Below are 21,803 nucleotides of genomic sequence, written 5' to 3'. Positions count from 1 at the left end.
TTTAAGTAAACTAAAGTGCCTAATTTTTAGAAAAAATGTAATAAAAAGTGTAGCTTGAAGTGATGAAGTGTAGTCTTAACCAATTTTATAATAAACACTCAACACATCATAACAAATGAACAGTTGTAATGCCTCCTTCTCTTTCATTTCCTCTTACAGAGCTACCACTTTCCTACTTTCTGTTGTTCAGTGAGAAACGTGAGCTCCAGCTAGCATATTGGAGATCTATGAGATATTCTGGTTTTGAACTGCCCGTGGGAGGAATGTACATGTAAAAATCTGTACATTCTTGATTAAAAGTCATGTGAAATCTCTTTTATCTTTCGTATCCTCAATTCGGGTGTGTTTCCAAAACGTCTCTGGTGAATCTCTCGGACTCGACTCGCAAGCATCGGTATGCACAGATTTGATTGGCTGAGCAGCGTCACATGAGACGATTGGAGCACATGCGATTGGTCTGTGAGTTTCCTGGTCCTCTAAACCAGTACAGTAAATGCTAGAAAAGCTGCGCGGGTTAAAATAGAAACGCTCCGTCACGAGGTAGTAAGTCTCAATAATAAATGGGCTGTAGGTCGGCGGTCCGGAGAGGACGGCGGCTGGGTCCGGATCCGGACCGCGGTCCGCCTATTAGTGACCTCTGATGTAGAGGAACTGCTGTTAGCTCTGAGCTATTTCTGTCTGAGTGTCTACATGCCTTTAATTAAATCAATTAAAGCCCATTTCAATTGGCTAAATTGACTTATTTCCATCATGTGTGCCATTACAATGGAGGTAGCCTGATTCACTTAGTGCAGTGAGCAGCCTGTGAAGATGGTGACGCTATAGATGGAGTGATGTCAGTAAGGTAAAACCGTGAGTTAAGACTTGCTTGACAAAAGTAAATATCTGACCCTGAAATGTAGTCTACCATCTATTTTACATCATAATCCAGACGGAGCCACTTTGTCAAATGGGGTGTTGCCCTGATGACATAATGGTGATCACTGTGCTACATCTGGATGAAAAGTGCTTATACATGAGTGCTTTTTCTTTTCTAATTACTATTATTATATGCAGTCACATGGGATAAACTGGCTGTTGATGATCACCAAAGTACCTTCAAGGGGGGAATATTTACTAAGCCTGTTGTAATTTACCATTAGGAGCGCAAAGTTTTGTGTGCATTTTTTTCTAGTGTAGCTGTGCTATTTACTAACACTACAGATGTAAATAAGCCTCACAACAGTCAATCTGATTTGCAAGAAGTGCCTCTAAATAAAACTTGATGCTGGACTGTTTTAGATGCCCATTGCAAATGTCTGGTTCTGCATCTGAACGTGGATTATTGGTTGAAGAGAAACCACTTTTGAAAGAGGAATGCTATGCTGTATGTACATGACAAAATATTAAATAGCCTGATGTCAGCTCAACCAAAAAAATCAGGGATTGAATGAGTTATGAAAAATCATGGGAGATTTCAGTACTCTTAAACCTTTGACTTAATAATTTCTGCAAAGGTATAAAAAACGCATAAAGACAGCTGACTATTATTAGCTGCTTCAGTCTTATTGCACTTAATATGAAGAATAATCCTCCTTCGTCTGTAAGCAGCACTTTTTTTAGAAAGCAGCAAATAGGTTAAAGGTCTCTGGTACATAAAGCAAGGCTTCATTATGAAATACTTATCTGGATAAGATCACTTCATATAATGAGTTTTTCTTAATAAATGTATATTTGATTGACAGATGGTAAGATAGTCACCATTGCTTGCAGCTACACCATCTGTGCCAACACTCTGGAGCTTAATTGAAACACTACTTGTTGTCACTGTGATGTCTTTGGTTGAAATGAGTGCCAATCCCCCCACCCACCCACCACCACCACCAGCAGTGATTTGCTTGGTGGGATGGATGTACTGTGAAAATAGGCAAATACCCCTATAAGATAACATATGTATTGTGATTTTATCTTATAGGATATACAGGATAAAGAACACTAGCACCAAAGGACAAGTCTCTACGTGTAAAGAAGAAAAAACATTTAAACAACACTCATTTTGCCATGTAAAAGTAGCCTTCATTAAAAATCTACAAGGTAATTATCAAAATAGTTCTGGCTCCAGAGCTGTTGACACATTGAGGTGAAGGATTTAATTAAACTTGTTAACAAGAGAGAGTCTATAGGCTATTTGTCCTACTACTTCATCCTTACTGCATGCTCCAGAGCCCTTCATTTCCACTTACAAATTAATTCCATAGTAGATTACCAAGTGCAGTTTGTAGGCCACAGACCTCTTTCTTGAATATGTTGAACATATATGTGTATATATTCCACCACACACTCAGAAATATTTAAAGGGTTTCTCAGTATCCATAAAAAGTTTATTAAAGTACTGAGGATTGTACAAGCACAAAGCATCAATGACTGAATTAATTAGTGGAACAAGGAACGTAAGTATAACAGTCCCTTACTATTGTGCTTTTATTATTTTTGTGTGAAGTACTGAGGATTGTAGAGGTATACTGAATTACTCATTCCTCCTTTTTGAATCATATGAAGCACTAAAAGAGAAAAACACATAACGTGACTGATAAATAATATATAATTTTCTTTGTACAAAACGTAAGTGAAAGAGGAGAGGTGCAGAGGTGATGATTGGCGGCTTAATTGAAGGGAAGTAATGCAGGTAGCATTTTTTTCTGTATTGTGCTGGGTGGGTGAATGAAGGGGTGATGAAGGACCTTGGACACATTAAAATGTACAAGATGTGGGCAGGTTTCTTGCTGCAGGATCAAGCTTCAGAACTAGACCTAGTCATGCTTTCGGCATGTAGTCTTATGAAGCCTACATTGGCACAACCCAAAAGGTAAGAGGTATAAATTAACATGTCCCAACAAATATGTGAGCCCTAAATTGTCAGTGTCAGTTATAGCATTGGAAGAGCCCATTGGGCCTAAATTGGCAATCTCACATATGGAGAAAGTCACAAGCCATCCGACTTTTGAAGTCCTTAAGAGGTCTTCTATATTTCCCTGATTGTTCGTTTGTAGAGTCAAATACAACTGAGTGTTGTCAGCATAACGATGAAAAATATATACTACTGCCAAGAGGAAAAGAGCAAAGGAACTCAGATTGACCCCAGAGGGTCCCAACAAGTGATACTAGCTAAGGAGAATAAGAACGTTAGGTGTTGATACTTTCATTTGTGGCTCTGACAGTAATGTAGGAGTGCAATGCTAAACTGGTGGCATACTCTTTTAACCATTCTTTTGTTTCCATGCATGAATATTGCTGGAATAAATAAGAAATGTTGGCATGTGTTGAGCAATCAAACATATTATCATTGATTATAATCCTGGGTTTTGCAGAATAATCTTATAACAACACTCTGTCTAGTGATTGGATTTAAAATACATTACATTAAATTTTGATACGTCATAGAGAAACAATCTTTTTTAAGATTTTAAGCCCAAAATAGTAGTTTTAGAAAACCTATGGTGAGAGAGCGAGAGAGAGAGAGAGAGAGAGAGCTGTTGGAATGACTGATGAGGACATTATTGGCCACAACCTGTTTTTAAAAAAACCCTGAAATGGCATTATTTCAAGAGAGCAAGCTTACAGTTTTAAATAAGAGGCTGTTTCTGTTAGGCATGTGGTTTTGTGTTCATGCTTTCCTGTTTAAGTCTGTTTTTGGTTTTTGGTTCTGTGTTTCTCTGGTAGCCTTGTTTATTCTTTTATTTGCATTCTTGTTCTAGCGTCTTAGTTCTTGTCTTTGTATTTATTCTTGGTTTTGTGTATATTATTTTGGTCTTGTCGACCTTTTGTTCTGTTTCATCCTAGTCTCTCTCTGTTTGGTTGTAGTTAGTTTCTGTCTCCTCCCCCTGTGATTACTGTGCCCTGTCTGTTCTCTCATTGTGTCTGTGACTCAGTCCTTAGTCCTATGTTTCCATGTTAGTGTAGTCCTTTTTCCTTTTGGTCCTGTTTCTGTTCCATGCCCCGGTTTTGTTTTGTTGTGCAGTTTTACTTTGGTAACTCTGTCCTTGTGTGTTCCCACTTGCTTTACTTCCTGTTTTATTTTGTAGTATTCAGTTTTCACGTGTCCTTGTCTAAATTTGTTTCCTGTTGTTCGATTGCCCGATGTGTTTCACTGTGCTTCCTTCCCTGCTCCTTTGCTTGTGTATTTAAGACTAATGTGTTCAGTCTTTGTGACGTCCTTGTCAATGTTGAGTGTTCTGCTCTGCCCGTGCTCTGGATTACTTTGCTGTTGTTGGATTATTCTCTCCCTTATTCATAGTTTATAGTCACGTGACATGCGCGGTGACCTGGAGGGCAAAACCGCGACTCCCCCGTAAAGATGCCGCAAAAGCAGTCAAATTTTATTTGGATCACCTTTCAACTTAAGAAAAAGAACGATATGAACACAAACTACAAGTGTTGGGCATATCTGATCCATATAACGTTACAGCATCCTCAGCAGTTTACTTTTACCTTCTGAGGAATCCCTCACCTAACACAGCTCAGGTTTGTCTCCTCGATTAGTAAATCCGAATGCACAAAAACCATCCAGCATTTTGACAACACAAAAAGTAACAAACTCAAAGTAACATTGTATTACTTGCATATTGGTTGGCAGGCAACGGAAATGCCTGTGCAGTTAGGTTAAATAATAAAAAAAAATAATTTGATTAAATAAATATTTCGTTGAACTGAATACTCCTGCCTGTGTCTGCGTTTGGGTCCACACCTAAGACTGGACTCAGCCAACGCGAGAGTTTCTAATAAATAACTGGCTTAAAATTGGTTTGCAGTGTTAAGCAATCCTTCGTTAGCCAAATAAAGAGGAATCGGACAATGAGAAGAATCAGCTGTCTCAATATTTGAATAAAATTAAACATTTAATATTCATCAACAGTTCCAGTGCTGTTAGAGGGGTTAATGACTAAATGGTTGCAAAATAAGTCACTCTTGCAGCTTTAACTGCAGCTAAAACATGTTGAATTTTAGGCTTGGGTTTTCTATTTTGAGAGGGTCAATGGGATTAAGAGTAGTTGAGCAGGTGGGGTTGTGTATATAGATATTCACTACATTCTCCACACTTTACATGCTACTGTATATAAAACCCTTTTAATGCAAATTCACTTAATATCTTTTTCCATGTTAGAATAATCATCAGACCAGTGGCCTCTTGCACCCTCTTTTTAACATCTTTTGTTTGCCTATGCTATGTTGTCAGGCGACCTTTTGTCAGTTTCTACAATGCACGTTATTTATTTATTTTTTCAGACCAAATGCCACAAGGGCTATAATAATAAGCTTTGTACATGTCAGCAGGCACTGATATCAGTTCCCAGAATAGTGTAAAAATGTTAATTCTTCCATAAGTGGGGGATCTATTAGATCTAATCAGAAATGCTTAATTGAGGTACGCTCAGTCATAATTGCTATTGAAGTTACTGCAGCTTTGGCAGCAAAAGCAGCAAAGAAAATCTATGGTTTGAAAGACCAATAAGGGATTTAGTAAACAAATTAAATCATGGAAATGGGTATATACATTATTTGAGATAGAGAAAAGGCATTTTCTCTGGTTGGCTAGGCAGCAGCCGAAGACCAGGAGCAGAGCTGTATAGAAAATAACCACCATAAATCAAGATGGCTTGATGCCCGCACTGCTGTCCAGCACTCCTGCCAAGACTGGCTCCGCTGATGCCCACTTTCCTCCATACCTATTCAGGCAGACAGATAGGAAGAGTTATAGCTGTTGATGGCAGCCAAAGCTGTCAGAACCACCACTTCATCACAACTAACACAGGCAAGGGAATCAGAGAGAGCAACACCTCATATTGTAAATCGGATCAAAATTGGCTTTTTATTAATAATTAGATATGGTTCAGTTATTGCAGTCCACCTCCAGGATATTTGAATGATTATGTATTATTTAACAATTTATCAATGCTACTTTGGTTGTCCATAGGAAGCTTGTAAACAGTATTAATTAAACTGCAGCATTAATCTACTCTGAATCAGTGCCTCTTGATATATAGCCTATTTTAGCTCTACAGCTTTACTGCCCTTACATAAATACAATTGCTGGAAAAAGTATGCAAACCCTTTGGAATTACCTGGATTTCTGCATAAATTGGTCATAAAATGTGATCTGATCTAAGTCAGAACAACATAGCGCAGGGTGGAAAAAGTATGTGAACCCCTACGCTAATGAATTCTCCAAAAGCTAATCAAATTTGGAAGTCAGCCAACCTAGAGTCAAATCAATGAGATGAGATTGGATGTGTTGGTTAGAGCTGCCCTGCACTATAAAAACACCCAATTTTGAAATTCTAATTAAGCATTGCCTGATGTGAACCATGCCTCGAACAAAAGAGCTCTCGGAGGACCTATGATTAAGAATCGTTGACTTTCATGAAACTGGGAAGGGTAACAAAAGTATCCGTAAAAGCCTTAATTTTCATCAGTCTGTGGTAAGACAAATTGTCTATAAATGGAGAAAGTTCAGCACTATTGCTACTTGCAAAATATTCTGTGGACAGATGAAAACAAACAACACACAAGGAAAAAATGTATAGCACACAAACATCGAAAACCTCATCCCAACTCTGTAGTATGATGGAGGGGAAATTTTTGTTTGGGGCTGATTTGCTGCCTCAGGGCCTGAAAGGTTTGCTTTCATTGATGGAAAAATTTATTCCAAAGTTTATCAAGACATTTTACAGGAGAGTGTAAGAGACAAGGTAGATCCATTTGGAAATAATTAGTGAATGAGAAGGGGTGTTTCTATTCAAAAGAGAAACTCAGTCCAACAGAACTGCGAGTATGGCAAAAGTACTGTATGTTGTTGTACTAATGGAAATTATTACAAAATTATGCTGAATTTGTCAGAAAAACAGTTTAAACGTGGAGGAAGTAAATTTGCTTTAACTGCAGCAATGGCAAACTAACTCAAACGGGAGCAGATTAGAAAACAGGTCTTCATCACTACAAATTGATAAAATATAATAAAATAAAGGAAAGAAAATGAAACCAAAAGATATGCTCTAATAATGGATGCACATTCTTGATTTGTTTGTTAGCAATATGCTTTAGAAATAATATTTTTTTCAATCTGAGATGGAAATATCTCTTTCTCAGAACTGTGGGACATGTTAAGTCAGTATTCCTCAGCCTTTTTGCCAGTATGTGTGGGCCCACATGAGTAGGCTGAAGCAAAAATATTCATCTTTAACAATCATCTGAATTTGAAAACATATTGAAAAACTATCAAATGATTTATATTGATCTGCCTCTTGTTGCCTTGTTACAAGGCAGTGACAGATGTCTGTAACGTCATTAGTGAATAATGATTAGAAACTCAAATTCTGTCAGTATTGCCACAACATGCTTGATCAGTTCAGCTAAATATATAGCAACTGCTATGAACATGTGTTGCAATTTGCCTGTATCATATATTCAGTATAACCTGCCTGACATCCTGATGCTGAGTCAGACTCTTTGACTTTGACTTTTCAAGTGTGACTGTTCACAGATACACCTGAGTTGCAAGTTGACTCGGTTTTCATCAAGGGATTTCATTCAACATGTCTCTTTGAAATGCGTGTAGAGAAAAATCTAAGCAAAAATATATAAATAAACCATTTAGAGGCCACAAATTAACGTCACCGTTATCATTATTATGTCATCATGGCAGCTCACCTTGGCTTTGTTAATGGTGCAGTGCAGTGCATTGTTCTCCTGGTCATACTGCAAACTGAATTCCAAGGTCCCCAATGTAGCTGTAAAGACAGAGAAGGAGAAGGGAGAGAGAGAGAAGGAAATTAGTAGCTGGAAAAGAAGAACCACATCAACAGCCTGGGGAGAGAAGAAACCCAAACCTCCCTGCCTGCATCGTTAGAAAGAATAGTCCTAATGGTAAATCTCATGGTGTTCTTGGCAGTGACTTGTAATAATAGCCATAATAATCAACATAGAAATAACCACACAAGAAATAGACATTTACAAAATTGTTGAATGGAGTTTTGCGTTTCGTGTTTCATCGATGTTTTTCTGTGTCTCAATTTGTCTCAATTTGTGGCGCACAGACTTGATAAACAAAGAGCAAGTGTGCCTGCATAAATAACTAAATCCAAGATCCTATTTCACATTGATTAAATGTGAAAAATAATAACTAATATAGTGTGCAAATGTTTGCCTCTTCTGTACGCACAGTGCATCTGTAAAACCACCAGCCATCAACAGCACAGTCTAAATGACTATTTTGACCCAACCTGTTGCTCATATATTGTAGCTTGATAGCTCACATCTAACTTGCTTTCGACAGTATTACACACAAGATAGAGAGCCAAAAGTGAAAGGAGAAGTGTATGGAACTATGTGTTTCAAAAAAACAAAAAAACAACTATAGCACAATGCTGTCAAGTGCTCTAAATATAATGGATTTGTTCTTTTCAAGTGGGCTCTTCAAGCACAAATGTTAAGTCAAAAGGGTAAAAATAATGAACATAATTAAATGGTCACATTTTAAATATGCTGAAGGAATTTTATCAATACCTGTCTGTCTTAGGCTTTACACTGTATCAAATATTAGGATAAAGCAGAGTCTGCCCAGGTTATAGACTTATGATCCCATGTATGGGTTTTATGTCATTCATGTAGCCCTTTTTTTTTTTTAGAGACTCTAATGTTTTTAATAGATTTTTTGGAACTGGCTCAAATTAGATGTTTAATTGTCTGCTTGCATGCCCGCTTTACATTGTTTACCTCTCAGGCTGAAATTGAGACCCACTTCACCCCTGCTTGTAATTAACCATCTTTTCTTCAAACTAAGGGGTTATACCTTATTGAACCACTAAAGTGCTGAGTGGTGATCTGACACAATGTTTGGCATGATCTCATCCTGTTGTCCTTTCAAAATGCCAAATGACAAGGCTTGATGAAATGTTGTCAGGATGATTTTCAACAAACATAAAAAAGGACATGTGTGGGCTTCAAAAGGCCTCACATTGTGTTGTTGGTACCAAATAACACCCGTTTTTTACTTCATTCACACATTGATATTTATATGAGCAGTGAAAACAACATTAGTTTTATGGATTTGTACTTGTACTTGTAGCTACTGTAATTGCCACCTCCTCCATGCATCCCTCCTCTTATGAATGTCCCAGTAGATTTGGCTGAAATGTAGTGGATTTTTGTATAATTTTAGTATTTTTGCTAGGCATGGCAATGTTAGTTGGTCAGTCTACCACTTAGTTCCAAACTGAAATATCTGAACAACTACTGGACTGATTGTCATGAAATTTAGTACAGTACCTTCATAGTGCACCTGGGATGAATTCTCATGACTTTGTTGATCCCCTGATTTTTCCTGTAGCGCCAAAAATCTTGACAACTGTTGGATGATTTACTATGTAATTTGGTGCTGCCATTGCTTCTTGACGTGCATTCTTGATGCAATTTACTGCTGTACGTGCCTTCATTGTGGGAAATAAAAATCATGCTACTGGACATAATTCTCACCAGCATCAGAAAGAGAACTAAACATCGTACTTTGTCCTTGTCTAGAATGACAATCGTTTTCAAGGTTCATCCTTGTGTATTAATTTTATTTACCAAGATCATGGTTTGGGTTAAAATAACTACATTGTTAAGGTTAGTGGAGCATTGTTTTCACAGATATTATAATAAGCATGTGGTTAGAGGGCTCTCCCGTGTCACCATATTCAGTAAATGGGGTAAATTACAAGGTACATTAGAACTTGACTGCCTTGTCCAACTGAATTACCATTGTCCAAACTGCTAATGCTTTTAAGGTTTCATATCTTGAAACCTGGCACAGTATATTAAGCATTTTTGGAAATGTTGTTGACATCTTCACTGGAATTTGAGGCAAAATGATTTGAGTAAAGAAAGCTCAGCTGTGTAACAGGTGTTTGAAGCGGTGGATGCATTAGTGGGACCAACAGGGTAGAAAAGGTTACCAGACAAGCGCTCCAATCCTGGAAAGGGCAAGGCCTTAGTGTCTTGCTAAAGAGAAGTTTGACAGCTGTGATAAATGTATTGATTTTGGAAAGGTAGCAAAGCTTTGGTCTCTGAGTTACAGCTTTGAAACTAATTATCCAGGTAATGTTGCCTTTAATTATATTAAAGTGCAATTGCAAAATATTTTTAATCCGGTGCCGCTGAAACAGAGTAAAGGTAAATGTAAAGGTACTATATTTTTCACATACACATACATGCGGCGAAATTCATTCTCTGCATTTAACCCATCCCTGAAGGGAGCAGAAGTTGACAAAACGTGTTTTACAGAAGACCATGTATGTAGTACATGTAGAGTAGAATAAAGAAGGTTATTTCATTGACAATTCCTCTACGACCCAGACTTTAAAAACAAATTAGTTACAGGATAGTTGGCTTAACCACCAGACTGAAACTAGGATCTCATCAACATTAGTACCTCTTAAATAGACTCGTATCAATAGTTGGCTAGCTTCCAAAGCATTAATTCCACAAGTTTTGAATTAAGTCTTTGTTTGTGATTAGAGTAGCCCTAAGTCTTCTAAACAGCAGTGAATCGATGCTCCTCTAGAGAAAGCTGAGCTCATCAGCAATGACTGAAATTTCACCACCTCCAATCCCAACACATACCAAGATGAAGAAGACATTTACTTTGCTGCCCAGTTTGTTGACATTGTGGTACATGATTAATGGGTAGCCCATTATTTTACCAAGTTTTCCAGCCACTGTGAACAGACACTGTTATTTGGTGTTGCAAAACTGCCCATTGCAGCTTAAGAGTGGTTTGAGATCTATGTGCTCTGAACAACCACATTTTATCCAGAATGTCCTGAGACACATGTTTAATTAGGATTGACACCAAATTAAAGGCTTTTTTAGTTTCCTGCTGTGTCAGATTTTACTTCCCATCATTTTGTGCCTCATTCTACCATAACCTTTACCGGTCCTTTTCCCTGATCCCAACCCCAACCACTCATCTCTATGAATGCAAATCATAACTCAACCTAAGCCCTAAAGCTAACCACAAATGCCAGTGCAGTGAAATTTGGACCACTTGAAAAGTATGACTTTTTATGCATGTTGATGTTGGGTGGTGTTGGTTGGCTGGTCCATGCAGCTCTGTTGAAAATATCTCAACAACTGCTGTGCAGATTTCCTTGGAATTTGGCATCAATAATCATGATCCACAGAGGATGACTATTTTGTTGGCCCCTGACCTTTCCACACTACCATCAGATTTACAAAGCAGATCCCTCTAGCTTTGTGCACTAGAAAGCAGCAGCAGCAGCAGCTGCAACATGATATAATAGTGATGTTTCTATGAAATTTGCTGAACATATTCATGCTCCCAATAGGAAGGAATTTGTCTTTTCCTCTGGCGCTATTTACATTTTAGCCCCACCAATGGTTCATCACACTGAAATGCTATGTTATTTTCTTCATTGTTAATTGTTTGTGGTTCCCAAACAGAAATGCCAAACCATGTTGTCTGCATCATTTTCAGTCAACACACAAGCTGCTAGGAGCACTTAATGTTTGAACAGAATTATGCAAATTAAAGAAGTCTTATTTTTTTAAGTCGACATACAAAAGCCAATAAAGCTGTGTCGATCTTATCCACATCTTGAATTGATTCTGGCTCTATTCTTAACTTATACAGCTCTAATTTGTCAATTGTTTCTCCAACTGGGGAAACAACAGTCAATGAGCACAATATCAGACCTCTTTGTTCAAGAAATCAGATATGTGGGCAACGATTCAGAAGCCTGGAACCAGGCTTGTCTTGTCTCCAAGAATAGCAAAATCTTCAGTATACTTATTGTTCTGTCCAAAAAGGTTATGAAAAAAACTTTCAAATGTCTTCATTTAGTGGATGTACTGTTATGATAACATCAGGCTGATGCAGGTGATCATGTCCATGATGAATATGTTTTATTGTGTATTTACAGTGTAAGATACAATATTCAGCTTCTCCTTTGAAAGAATCCATAAAGAGTCCCTGCCTTTTCTCTGGTAATGGTTAATTAAGCAGACTCAATTAGCCGATATATTTCACAATGACAGGAAGGGCAAACTTAAAAGGATTTATTAGGGATAAAGGAACAAGACATAGTTTGTTCTGCCATGAAGTGCTTCATAATATTAATATTTAATTTACTGTAACATTGCCTCTGTTTATCTCTGTATTTGGGGTAACAGTAGGATTCTATTAGGCAGTTTGTGGAGGAGCTGCTTGTAACACTATTTTGCACTGCAAATGCATGAGCCATCTGGAAAGCTGTGGGGTACGGCCCAGTAAGATGCAACAGTGCTGTGAACTCTACAGGAGTATGATAAAGTGGAGTCATTCTTCCTACAGTGGAGTCATATTCCCGTCTTGCTGTGCAACCTAATTTCTGTGACTCCCAGACAATTCAAGACAATTCAATTTCAAGTGGCTACTTAACAGTAGCAATAATTATACCCAATTTTCTCTAAAGAATCATTCATTACGTAATTCCTATAAAAACAAGGAATAAATTAATTTCATAATTATTTGTACCTAGGTCTTTCATTAGAAGGTGCTGAGTTATTAACTGACTTAAACTATCTTTGAACGTACCTTTCCATTCCTTTTTTCCCCCTTGAGAACGACATGTGAGAGCAACATAATTCAGAGTGCAGTACTATGACAGTAAATACGTTGAATTGATTGGATGTTGAAATATTGTAAAACATCAGGTGAAGATCCAGAGAGAATTCTATTGTTAAAATCAGGAGGTAAATCAGACAATTTCCTGGGGAACAAAGGATGACAAGGGTTGGGAAAGTGTTAAAATGTTTACAGCATCATCCATTTATTGTGCAAAATATGTTGTTCCCGCTGTGTGTAATAATTTATAACTGCTTGATATCAGAGTCATTGCTTATAGTAACGTTTTGAAGCCGACACATCGACCACTTTTTTGAAACAATGGATCAAGTCTTTGGAGTGACATGCGCATCCAAAGGGGGAATATTTGCTGTGCAGGACATTGATTTAAAGTCAAGTGAAACAATATATCACAGTGTTTAACGCTTTTGAAAACCAGGTATGCTTGCACAGTTGTCAATTTGTTCTATCACTTTTAATCGGAAAAGAGGTGATGTTGCTGGAGCCTGAAATTCCTGAAACATATGGATTTATATTTTCTGCATTAGCAGCAGATATTTCATGAAACTGGCTTCCACATTCCTTGTGTACACGTTAACTTTTTTACATATACCAAGTGTTTGCCAACAGATGTCTCCATTTAGACTGTTTATAAAGATGTAATGTTGGTTCAGTCCAAGCACAATTTTCTCCATTGCTACCTATTAACCCACAAACATACAGTACATAGTAGTGTTCACTGCACAGACTGCTTGGTTGGCTAATCCCAAAGCACATTAATCTGAGCAAATTCTAGAGAAGCACTAGGCTCGTGGCAAAAACAGGCAGCAGACAATACAAAGGCATCTAGTCAATAATATTATAACGAGTCCTATCTTACATACAATATTGTATGACAATAGGTATTGTAAACAATTGTATGTGCCCTGAGAGATAACTTCTGTTATGATTTGGTGCTATTCAAATGAGTTCAAAAGTCCTGAGTCACACGTGGCTTCACATGATCTGTGCATGAAGTGGCATTTTACAAATCTGATCTCCAAAAGAGCGCTCAAGGGGTTATAGAAAAACAGGTAAAGCAAAGAATCACCCTCTGGCTTCCACCACTGTCAAGAACAAGCAGAAAAAAAGGGGCTAAACTTACACATTCACACATTTGTGCTTGTTGTGACAGCACAGCCAAACAACTTGTTGCACATGTCAGAGTGCTTTTTATAGCCACGTTACGCTCACTGTGCTATAATAGTGTTAAAAGAGCTGATGAAGGGGACACAGCTGACAGGGACAGGAGGTTTTCAGAGTGATGACTGCTGCCAAAATGGCCACTACAATGCTCAGTTAGGAGGAGCACCACACCAGCTCCATTACTTCCCTCCAGGCAAAACTGCAGAGGCAATTCCCACTGAGTGAGGCTGACCGGGCAGTCACCTCCCAGCTGAGAGTCAACTTCATTATACTCTGCAGTGCTGGGTACATTGTACCTCTACATACACATAACATATACTAAATGGGTATTTCTCTTTCGCACATTCAAATATGATCCAATGCCAATTGTGACTTTTTGATGGTAGCTGACTTATGTTACAACAGAGGCATTTACTCAAAATAATGAGCACACCCTGTGAACATCACAATTTAATGTTTGGGCTCACTCAGGTGGAATGGAAGTGCAATTAGGATGCCATTAGCTGCAAATAGCTCTACGTCAAATTGCATCAATTGAGTGCAAAGTAATGCATCTTGCAAAACTACTGCAACACCTTGTGATTTTCTCACATCAATGTTCAGGAAATGAATGGAAATGGAGAATCAATAAGTCAAATGTAGGATCACTGATTCTATGTGCAAAATTCAATCTTTTTTTTGTTTCACGTGCAAGAGAAAATCCAAACGCATTTTTAATACTTTCACTTTAATTTACTTTTACAAACAGTAGCTTTTCCCCTTATCTGACATACGTATGGAAGACAGTGTTAATATTGTGTGGTTTGTCACACTTTCATTTCTATCCTACAGTAATTGTTTTTATTTTGGCAACTAATATACTGTAAGTGTGTGTTTAGAGTTGTGTAATCATTTGTTAACCATACTATTTCATTAGAAGGGTGTTATTTTTGTGGTACAACGTATTCTTGACACATCCCACTTTTAAACCATCAGTATGACAGAATATTGCAATGTATTGCAGATGAAGACTCCATATTTCTTTCTTTTAACAAATAAGAATGTAATCCAGGCAGTGACCAGCACAAGTTGTACTAAATGAAGAGCTGTTGGGAGGCAAAAGAGCCGGCTCAGATAGAAACAGAGCCATGAGATCCTGCTCCCTTCAAAGAGCCGTAATTCCCACCACTCAACTGTGCACTTCATGGTCTCAAACTTGGAGGTTCTGGTCCTCATTAAAAACTGTCACACTCCACCATGACACTACATCAGAGGTCATGATTTACACAGTCCTATGAAGCTGACATCCTCCATAATTAGCAGAAATGCTGCCTCAACATCACCAAACAAGACAACATCCAAACCTCAGCTGGGCCTTGATGTTCTGCTTGTGAATATAAAAAAACAGCTATTAGGATAGCACATAGGATATGCTTGACATAATGCAAATAATGAATTGATTTGCCAATATTGTAAGATAATGTGGGCAAAAGAATTAAATTGAATATTAAATAAGTAGAAGTGAGACCATTTGTATTTTCTTACTCATATACAATATTACGAGACTATTAAACTAGTTGTCTATTGGCATAAGTAGCAGATGAGTATCAGGCAAATATTTAGAGACTTGCTTGAATTTACATGACTAAAAAAAAAAAACATTTGTAAAATGTTATTATGCATTTTGTGTCATCTTCCCAAAATCTGACTGTGTATCAGAAAGGGGGGGGGGCTCCCTACGCACTTTATTACTGTAGTCTAAGGGACAAATTGCCCAAGTGTTAATTTGTCTGTTTATGCAGTGCTTGAATGAACAATTAGATTGCATGGTTTGCTTCAGCATCCCATTATGTGCTCTCATTAGATTGGAAAATTCTCATGGGAGATCACAGGTTCTGTAAAAGATGTTTTTTGTTTTGCTTTTCACCACAGAGTTCATGTCTGATAAAATAAAAGGTAAGATTCTGACCTCAGCGTTCACAAGATTTGAAAGTGTTGAACACTCAGATCTGCACACTTTACAATGTAATCTCTTTTTGACATCAGGGGTAATTTTGTGAACAGTTTCCACCTACAGAGGGAATGATTAGATTTTGGAGCTCATGACTGCACACATTTGCATGTTAATGAGAAATATAATTTCCTACACACTGTAACAACTTAATGTTTTTAGAAAAGACTTCATATTAGTTAAGAACTACCCATGTGTTCTGTGAAGATGAGCATTTTGACATGGGAACATGTACTTTCTAGTAATGTAATGACAACATCAGAGCAGCCGATTATGTTTAATGCATGTTAATTATGGCAGTGCATTAGGTAGCTCTTGTTTAATATTGTAACAGTAGGGTATGATAAACAAAGCCCCTTACAGACACACTAGCAACTGGAAAGTTCTTAAGATGACAGACATAAATGTATAGTCTAAATTTCGTAAGCTATCTTAAATGCATGTCTTGTGCCATCTTCTTAAGAAAGCAGTGTTTTACCTTTAACATGTTGGCCTAAATATATATTTTTTGCATACCACTGCACAGACTTTGCAGCTCATTTGTTTAAATAACAGCCATATAGTACTTTTTTAAATAATTTTTTTTAGAGTGAGTAAACTTTAATAGATGTTAGGACACAAACCCACTAGAATCATTACTTCCTCAACAACCTGCAAGTCTGCATTCTTGGTAAGAGCTCCTCTTCTTACATCCTCTCACTATGTACAAACGATGGATGCACACAACCAACACTCAGCAACCTTGATTCAGCTTTGTCATACAAGTTGGATTTAAATAAATGTTTTACTCTGCAATTTATCAAATGGAATCTGTATTTGTGCCAAAACACCAAAACCCTTGAACAGATATAAAAAACGGAGGGGCTGTTGGCAAAATATGTTGCATTACTGAACCTGTTTGGTTTGTTTGTGTAATTCCCATGTAAAACACAAATGATGTAACCTCACATTTCCAGTATAACTTGAAGGATGTTTTTAAAACAGTGCACATCTATGAACCTGTGTGGCAGCTCTACAGATTAGTGGTGCTGGCAGGAGCAGAGGTCAAACTCCTGTTAATTACTACAGCCAGTGATGTGTGACATATTTTGTCTGCATCACTCACATTCCACATTCTCCTTATTAGAAACACACCCATAAAATATTCTGTGAATGCACCGGCGCTCTTATGAATGTGCATCACAATCTGGATGCACTGAAGTGTGCTGCCATGCCAGTGCACAGTATGTGATAATACATTTGTGGCAGGTAAAGAATGAAGGAAGACGATCTCTGATGGAAGTCTGTACAACTGTAGCATTTTACTGTCGGATCACTGAACCATGCTTGTTTTCAGCTCATAACACACAGCTTGCGCAAAACACCAATGATGTTGCATCAATAACCACAAAGTCCCACAAGTGGCAATGCGTCATTGGATGTAGATATTTGTGGCCTAGCAACAACACCACTGGTCGGTCATGTGGTCAAAGACATAAAACAAAATATATTTTCATTTTCCTGACAAGCGACCTCTTGTGGGCATGTAAAAGGTAGAAACAGCATGATGATTTTTTAGCAACTTGGTCAGGAGGTTGGAGTGACTTATTATATATTATTATGTTATATTATTATTATATAAACTGACTTATTTTGCTTATGGACATTTGTTCTGGAGATTTCAGCGGTATCACATAGTCTTCATCAGGTTGAAAGCGCCAGAAAAAGCTAGCAAGTAGACCTAAATAAGCTATGGTACGAAGAACTTTGATTCATAACCTTAAAGCCAACAACAAGAGGTCCTAAAAGTGCTATGGATGAAATCCTAACAGCTACTGAGCTCCCACATACTATCTCCATGACAACTGAGAAAACTTCAGCTGAAAAAAATCAGCTGATGAAGACCATGTGATGTGGTTGAAAGCTCCATAAAAAAAAACAGTAAGTGGATCTTGGGGTAGGATTTTTTTGTAAAACTTAACCAAGTAGTTGTAGTTGCTTAAACTCAAGCAAATCTTAGCCAGAGAGGATGTAGATGAGAAAATACTCACAAATCATTTCTTGTAACAGTGACAGTAACAAACGCCTTTGGAAAGGCAAATTATGTTGTCCTGCTGATAGCTACACCAAATTTAGAAAATTGTTTTCGAGGGTAATGACTAATCTACCTGTTTGTCATTTAGATTGGAGAACTTGTTGGCCACTGAGTAAGAGATTCAAACAGAAACAGAAAATAAATTGTTGATACAGATTTCTACTCATGCTTTGTAGTCTAGTAAGAAGTGAGTAATAACAAAGTGGTGGACTGACCAACAGGAGATCCCTGGAGTCACAGTGTTAGCGTGCTTAGAAGGCATTTTTCCACAAGAAGTCTTTGTCTTTTTGTATGCATACTAAACAAATCTAAGCAATAAGACGCTGAAATATGAGCTGAACTGGTAAAGAATATTTCCAGGATAATCCCAAGGGTCACAGTTGTATTATAGCTGAGGCAGGTGGAGCACAGGTCATTGTAATACACAGGAGGTCTGTCTTCCGAGCCAGATACTCTGAATCTCTGCATGTTGGAAGTGAGAAGGAAACTAATTCAGAGGAAAGCCATATATGTGACAGTAATGCGTGTTTTTCGTGCATGTGAGAATGCTTTTATCTTCAGGATATTTTAGAATAACGGTCAGCTATTTGGATGAAGGCTGATACTCATATCAATTATTAGGAGAGGAACTCTTTCCTGAATGTCTTGTTATTATAAATCAGAGAAGTGCAAAATAATCTTTCTTTGATTGGAAACAGAATCCGTATTCACCCTGGGCTCCTCATTTTAATGAATCTGTTGATTTTACACACAGATTGAACCCTTGAAATGAAAATTAGAGCAGCAGGTGAAAAACAAACTTTATTTCATTGTTCTGTAATTATGAAGCTTTTTCTAGAGTATTCCAAGTTTCCAGAAATGAATAGTTACATCATGGAAGCTCTGTCCTCCCAGTGACCTTGACTGCCAGGATACTTAATTACTCAATTCAGATTGAGCTTTTACACAGAAAGATTACAGCCTCTTTATTTATAAAATAAATGTCTAGCCATACTCCCCCCTCCCCCTCCCGGCCCTGCAAATTAACTTAACAAGCATCCAAATCTCTGTGTGGGAGGAGTGGACTGCTGTGAGTGTATGAAAAGATGAGGGAGATCAGTGCAGTACCACAGGGCACAGGGAAGATTGTTAAGGAATTTGCACTAACTAAAGGCTCAAATGAGCTCAACAGAGAATTACTGGTAGATTTGCCAGAAGTCAAATAGTTGCTATTCTTTAATGGATGGCAGTAGTGTAATTCTACTAAAATGTGCACATATTGTTTACTGAAAGACAAATCTCTCAGTCTGGACTTTGTGCAGTCAGCGAGTCAATACAACTCAAACTGTGAAGCCCACCAGCAGTATCAGTGCGTGCTATAATTTATTTCCATGACCAATCAGCACAATCATTGCTTACATCCACTCATCATTCAGTATATACATCAGCTTTAAAGGAAAGCTTGATAGTAAAGGAGCTTTTCAGTGGCATAAAACAGCTAATAGTGATAAATCTTTTCATTGATCTGCTCAGCTATCACAAAGCAGCACAGTTTATTTTTCTACAGCCACCGCAAACATTTACTGTAAGAAGCAAATAAAAGATACCAGTTTCTTTTGGTCTTGTCTAAAATGGCATTTTTCTTATGTGAAATTGGCATTGCACTGTCCTCTTTAGAATAAGCCAAACTAAGAAAGTGACTCCAAAAGTCAAGAAGACTACTACACACACAGAATAATATATTAGATGCAACTTGCAATGAGTGTGAAAGGGGCCAATACTGTAACAGTTAGTAGCATTTGCCAATGTCTGTGAAGAGTTGTGAAACTGTATTTCTATCTCTACTCAGATTTGTGAATGTGTACTGATCTGCACATTTTGGGGATGCACTGAAATGAAAATTCTTGGCCAAAGCCGAAACCCACATATATAATATAACGAAAAAATTTGCTGACTACTGAATACCAAACAAGTACATTCACATTTTTGCATAAATTAAACAGTCAAAATGTGCTTTTTACTCAGTGTTTCCCACAGGATTTGGAGAGACTATGGTGGGTGGGTCTGAGGCCCAAGAGGGTCCAGTAAAGTAAATTAAATGTGTCCATTTACTTTTAATGGACACATGTAATATGTTTTATACTTTCTGTGAATATAATCAAATTAATCTTATTTCCATCCTGTATAGACACCTTATTTTGAAAACTGGACATTGTCACATTGCGCTAAATTCATCAAGTCTGACCCAATTCAATTAATAATGTTGTATGTGGTTCTCGTATCACGTAACATGAAGACTTCATAGCCTCTTTTCAGGTAGGACTCTCATACTGAAATACTTGCCTGTCAGCTCTCACTCGTCTGTTTCAGTTATCATAAAGGCTTGAATCCGTGTGCACTCCAAATGTAGGCGCAGTTAGCTTAATTGCCTTCTCAGAAACGAGTGACAGAAACACTGAAAACGGTTCAGACGGTTTGTTGCCTTTTCTAAGAAGTCAGCCACAGATGGAGTGGATGTGCTAGGAGACAATTCAACAGAACAGTGTCTGAAAACGGCGATTTTTATGTCTTTCTCTGACACTTTAAAATGCTTCCACACTGCCAACATGTCAACGTAATTGTTCAGTACAATTTAATTAGTCTTTCGACTTATTAGGCCAAACACCGAAAGTGCTTTTTTTGCTATTTTCGGCTGATTAATTTCGGTGGCCGAACATTCGGTGCATGCCTAGCACATTTATTTATTTCATTTATTTATTTATAAGGTGAAGTGTACAGTAAAACATGAACATCTCTACTTGATGCACTGTACCAGATTATAGCTTCAAGCTAACTGGCATTAAACTGTAGTTATTTAGCATCAAGGGCTAAAACAGAGAGCTCTTCAGTTCAGATATGCCTTTTGGTTTGGCTCAAGGTTTTTTTTCTTCAGCATTTGTTAAAATTATTGAGGAAGAGCATGGCATGAATTTTTACTTGACCATGTTGTTGTTGATTGTTTGGGTTTAGTGTCTGGTAAGTCCACATGGTCTGGAAATTATTGAGTGCAGGACACCTCGATCAATCAATCAGTCTCTCTTGCTATCTTTTTAAAAACATTTTAAACTCTAAAACTCTGAAAATTCCTATAAGCTCTGGCAGGTGTCTAAAAGCATCCTGGGAAATGCTTAAAAATAGTAACTGGAGTAGGAAATTACAAAGCTAGTTGAGGAAAAGTACATAGTTTTATTAATGGTATAGATTACTAATCATGACAATTGTCTGGGAATCTGGGAAGCCAATGAACATGAAAAAAACATGTAAAACTCTGTAAAACTCTAAAGCTGTGTATAGGTCAAAGAGTCAAAGTTTGTTTCTTGATTTAATATTCCTAATTGTGGAGACACAAAGCCCCTGGTGGTAATTTACAGTACACTGTAGGTTATAGTGTTACCTTTTTATGTTTTTTTCACTCTTTCATCCAATAACATTTAACTTCATCTATTCCTTTAGTAGGATTAAGCTGTCAGGCTGCCTGTGGGCTTCCAGGAACAAAAGGTGACTTTGAAGACATCGGCCTGTATAATACTTCTTTGATACTGTTGTCACACACTGTGTTAGTCCACTTAAGTGAGCAAGTAAAAAGTCCATCATCCCCATGGAGTTAAAAGTCAAACTTTCATTCTAAGCTGCAACAGATAAAGCACTGTTTAGCTATTGGGTAAACTTTGACTGCATTTTTAGTCATAAAGAGAGAACAAAGATGAAGGAAGGCGGTGATCAAGAGTTGTTCCTGGCAGCCTCCCCTGAGAGGAGTTATCTTTTCCACCCCGCGGTACATTCACTGTTGCAGCCCAGTGGATTAGACAGGGAGAGGAGTGCTTTTGCTTTTGGTTTTCCCCCCCTGCGATATAAAATTCTGTCGACAGAGCTGACAACAGAATGAAGGGTAAAAAAGG

General features: G+C 37.7%; 1 protein-coding gene across 2 annotated transcripts in view; it reads right to left on the bottom strand.

Annotated features, from left to right (window-relative positions):
• The window catches only part of doc2b (double C2-like domains, beta), a 125,847-nt gene that overhangs the window by 55,866 nt on the left and 48,178 nt on the right, over positions 1–21,803 (bottom strand). For both annotated transcript variants that reach the window (XM_046040257.1, XM_046040258.1), the window contains exon 2: positions 7,684–7,763. In XM_046040257.1, coding sequence (XP_045896213.1) covers positions 7,684–7,763 — 80 coding nt within the window. The remainder of the gene's footprint in view (positions 1–7,683; positions 7,764–21,803) is intronic.

This window comes from Micropterus dolomieu, linkage group LG23 (assembly GCF_021292245.1).
Source record: "Micropterus dolomieu isolate WLL.071019.BEF.003 ecotype Adirondacks linkage group LG23, ASM2129224v1, whole genome shotgun sequence".
NCBI lineage: Eukaryota > Metazoa > Chordata > Actinopteri > Centrarchiformes > Centrarchidae > Micropterus > Micropterus dolomieu.
This window is presented reverse-complemented; position numbering and strand designations above follow the sequence as displayed.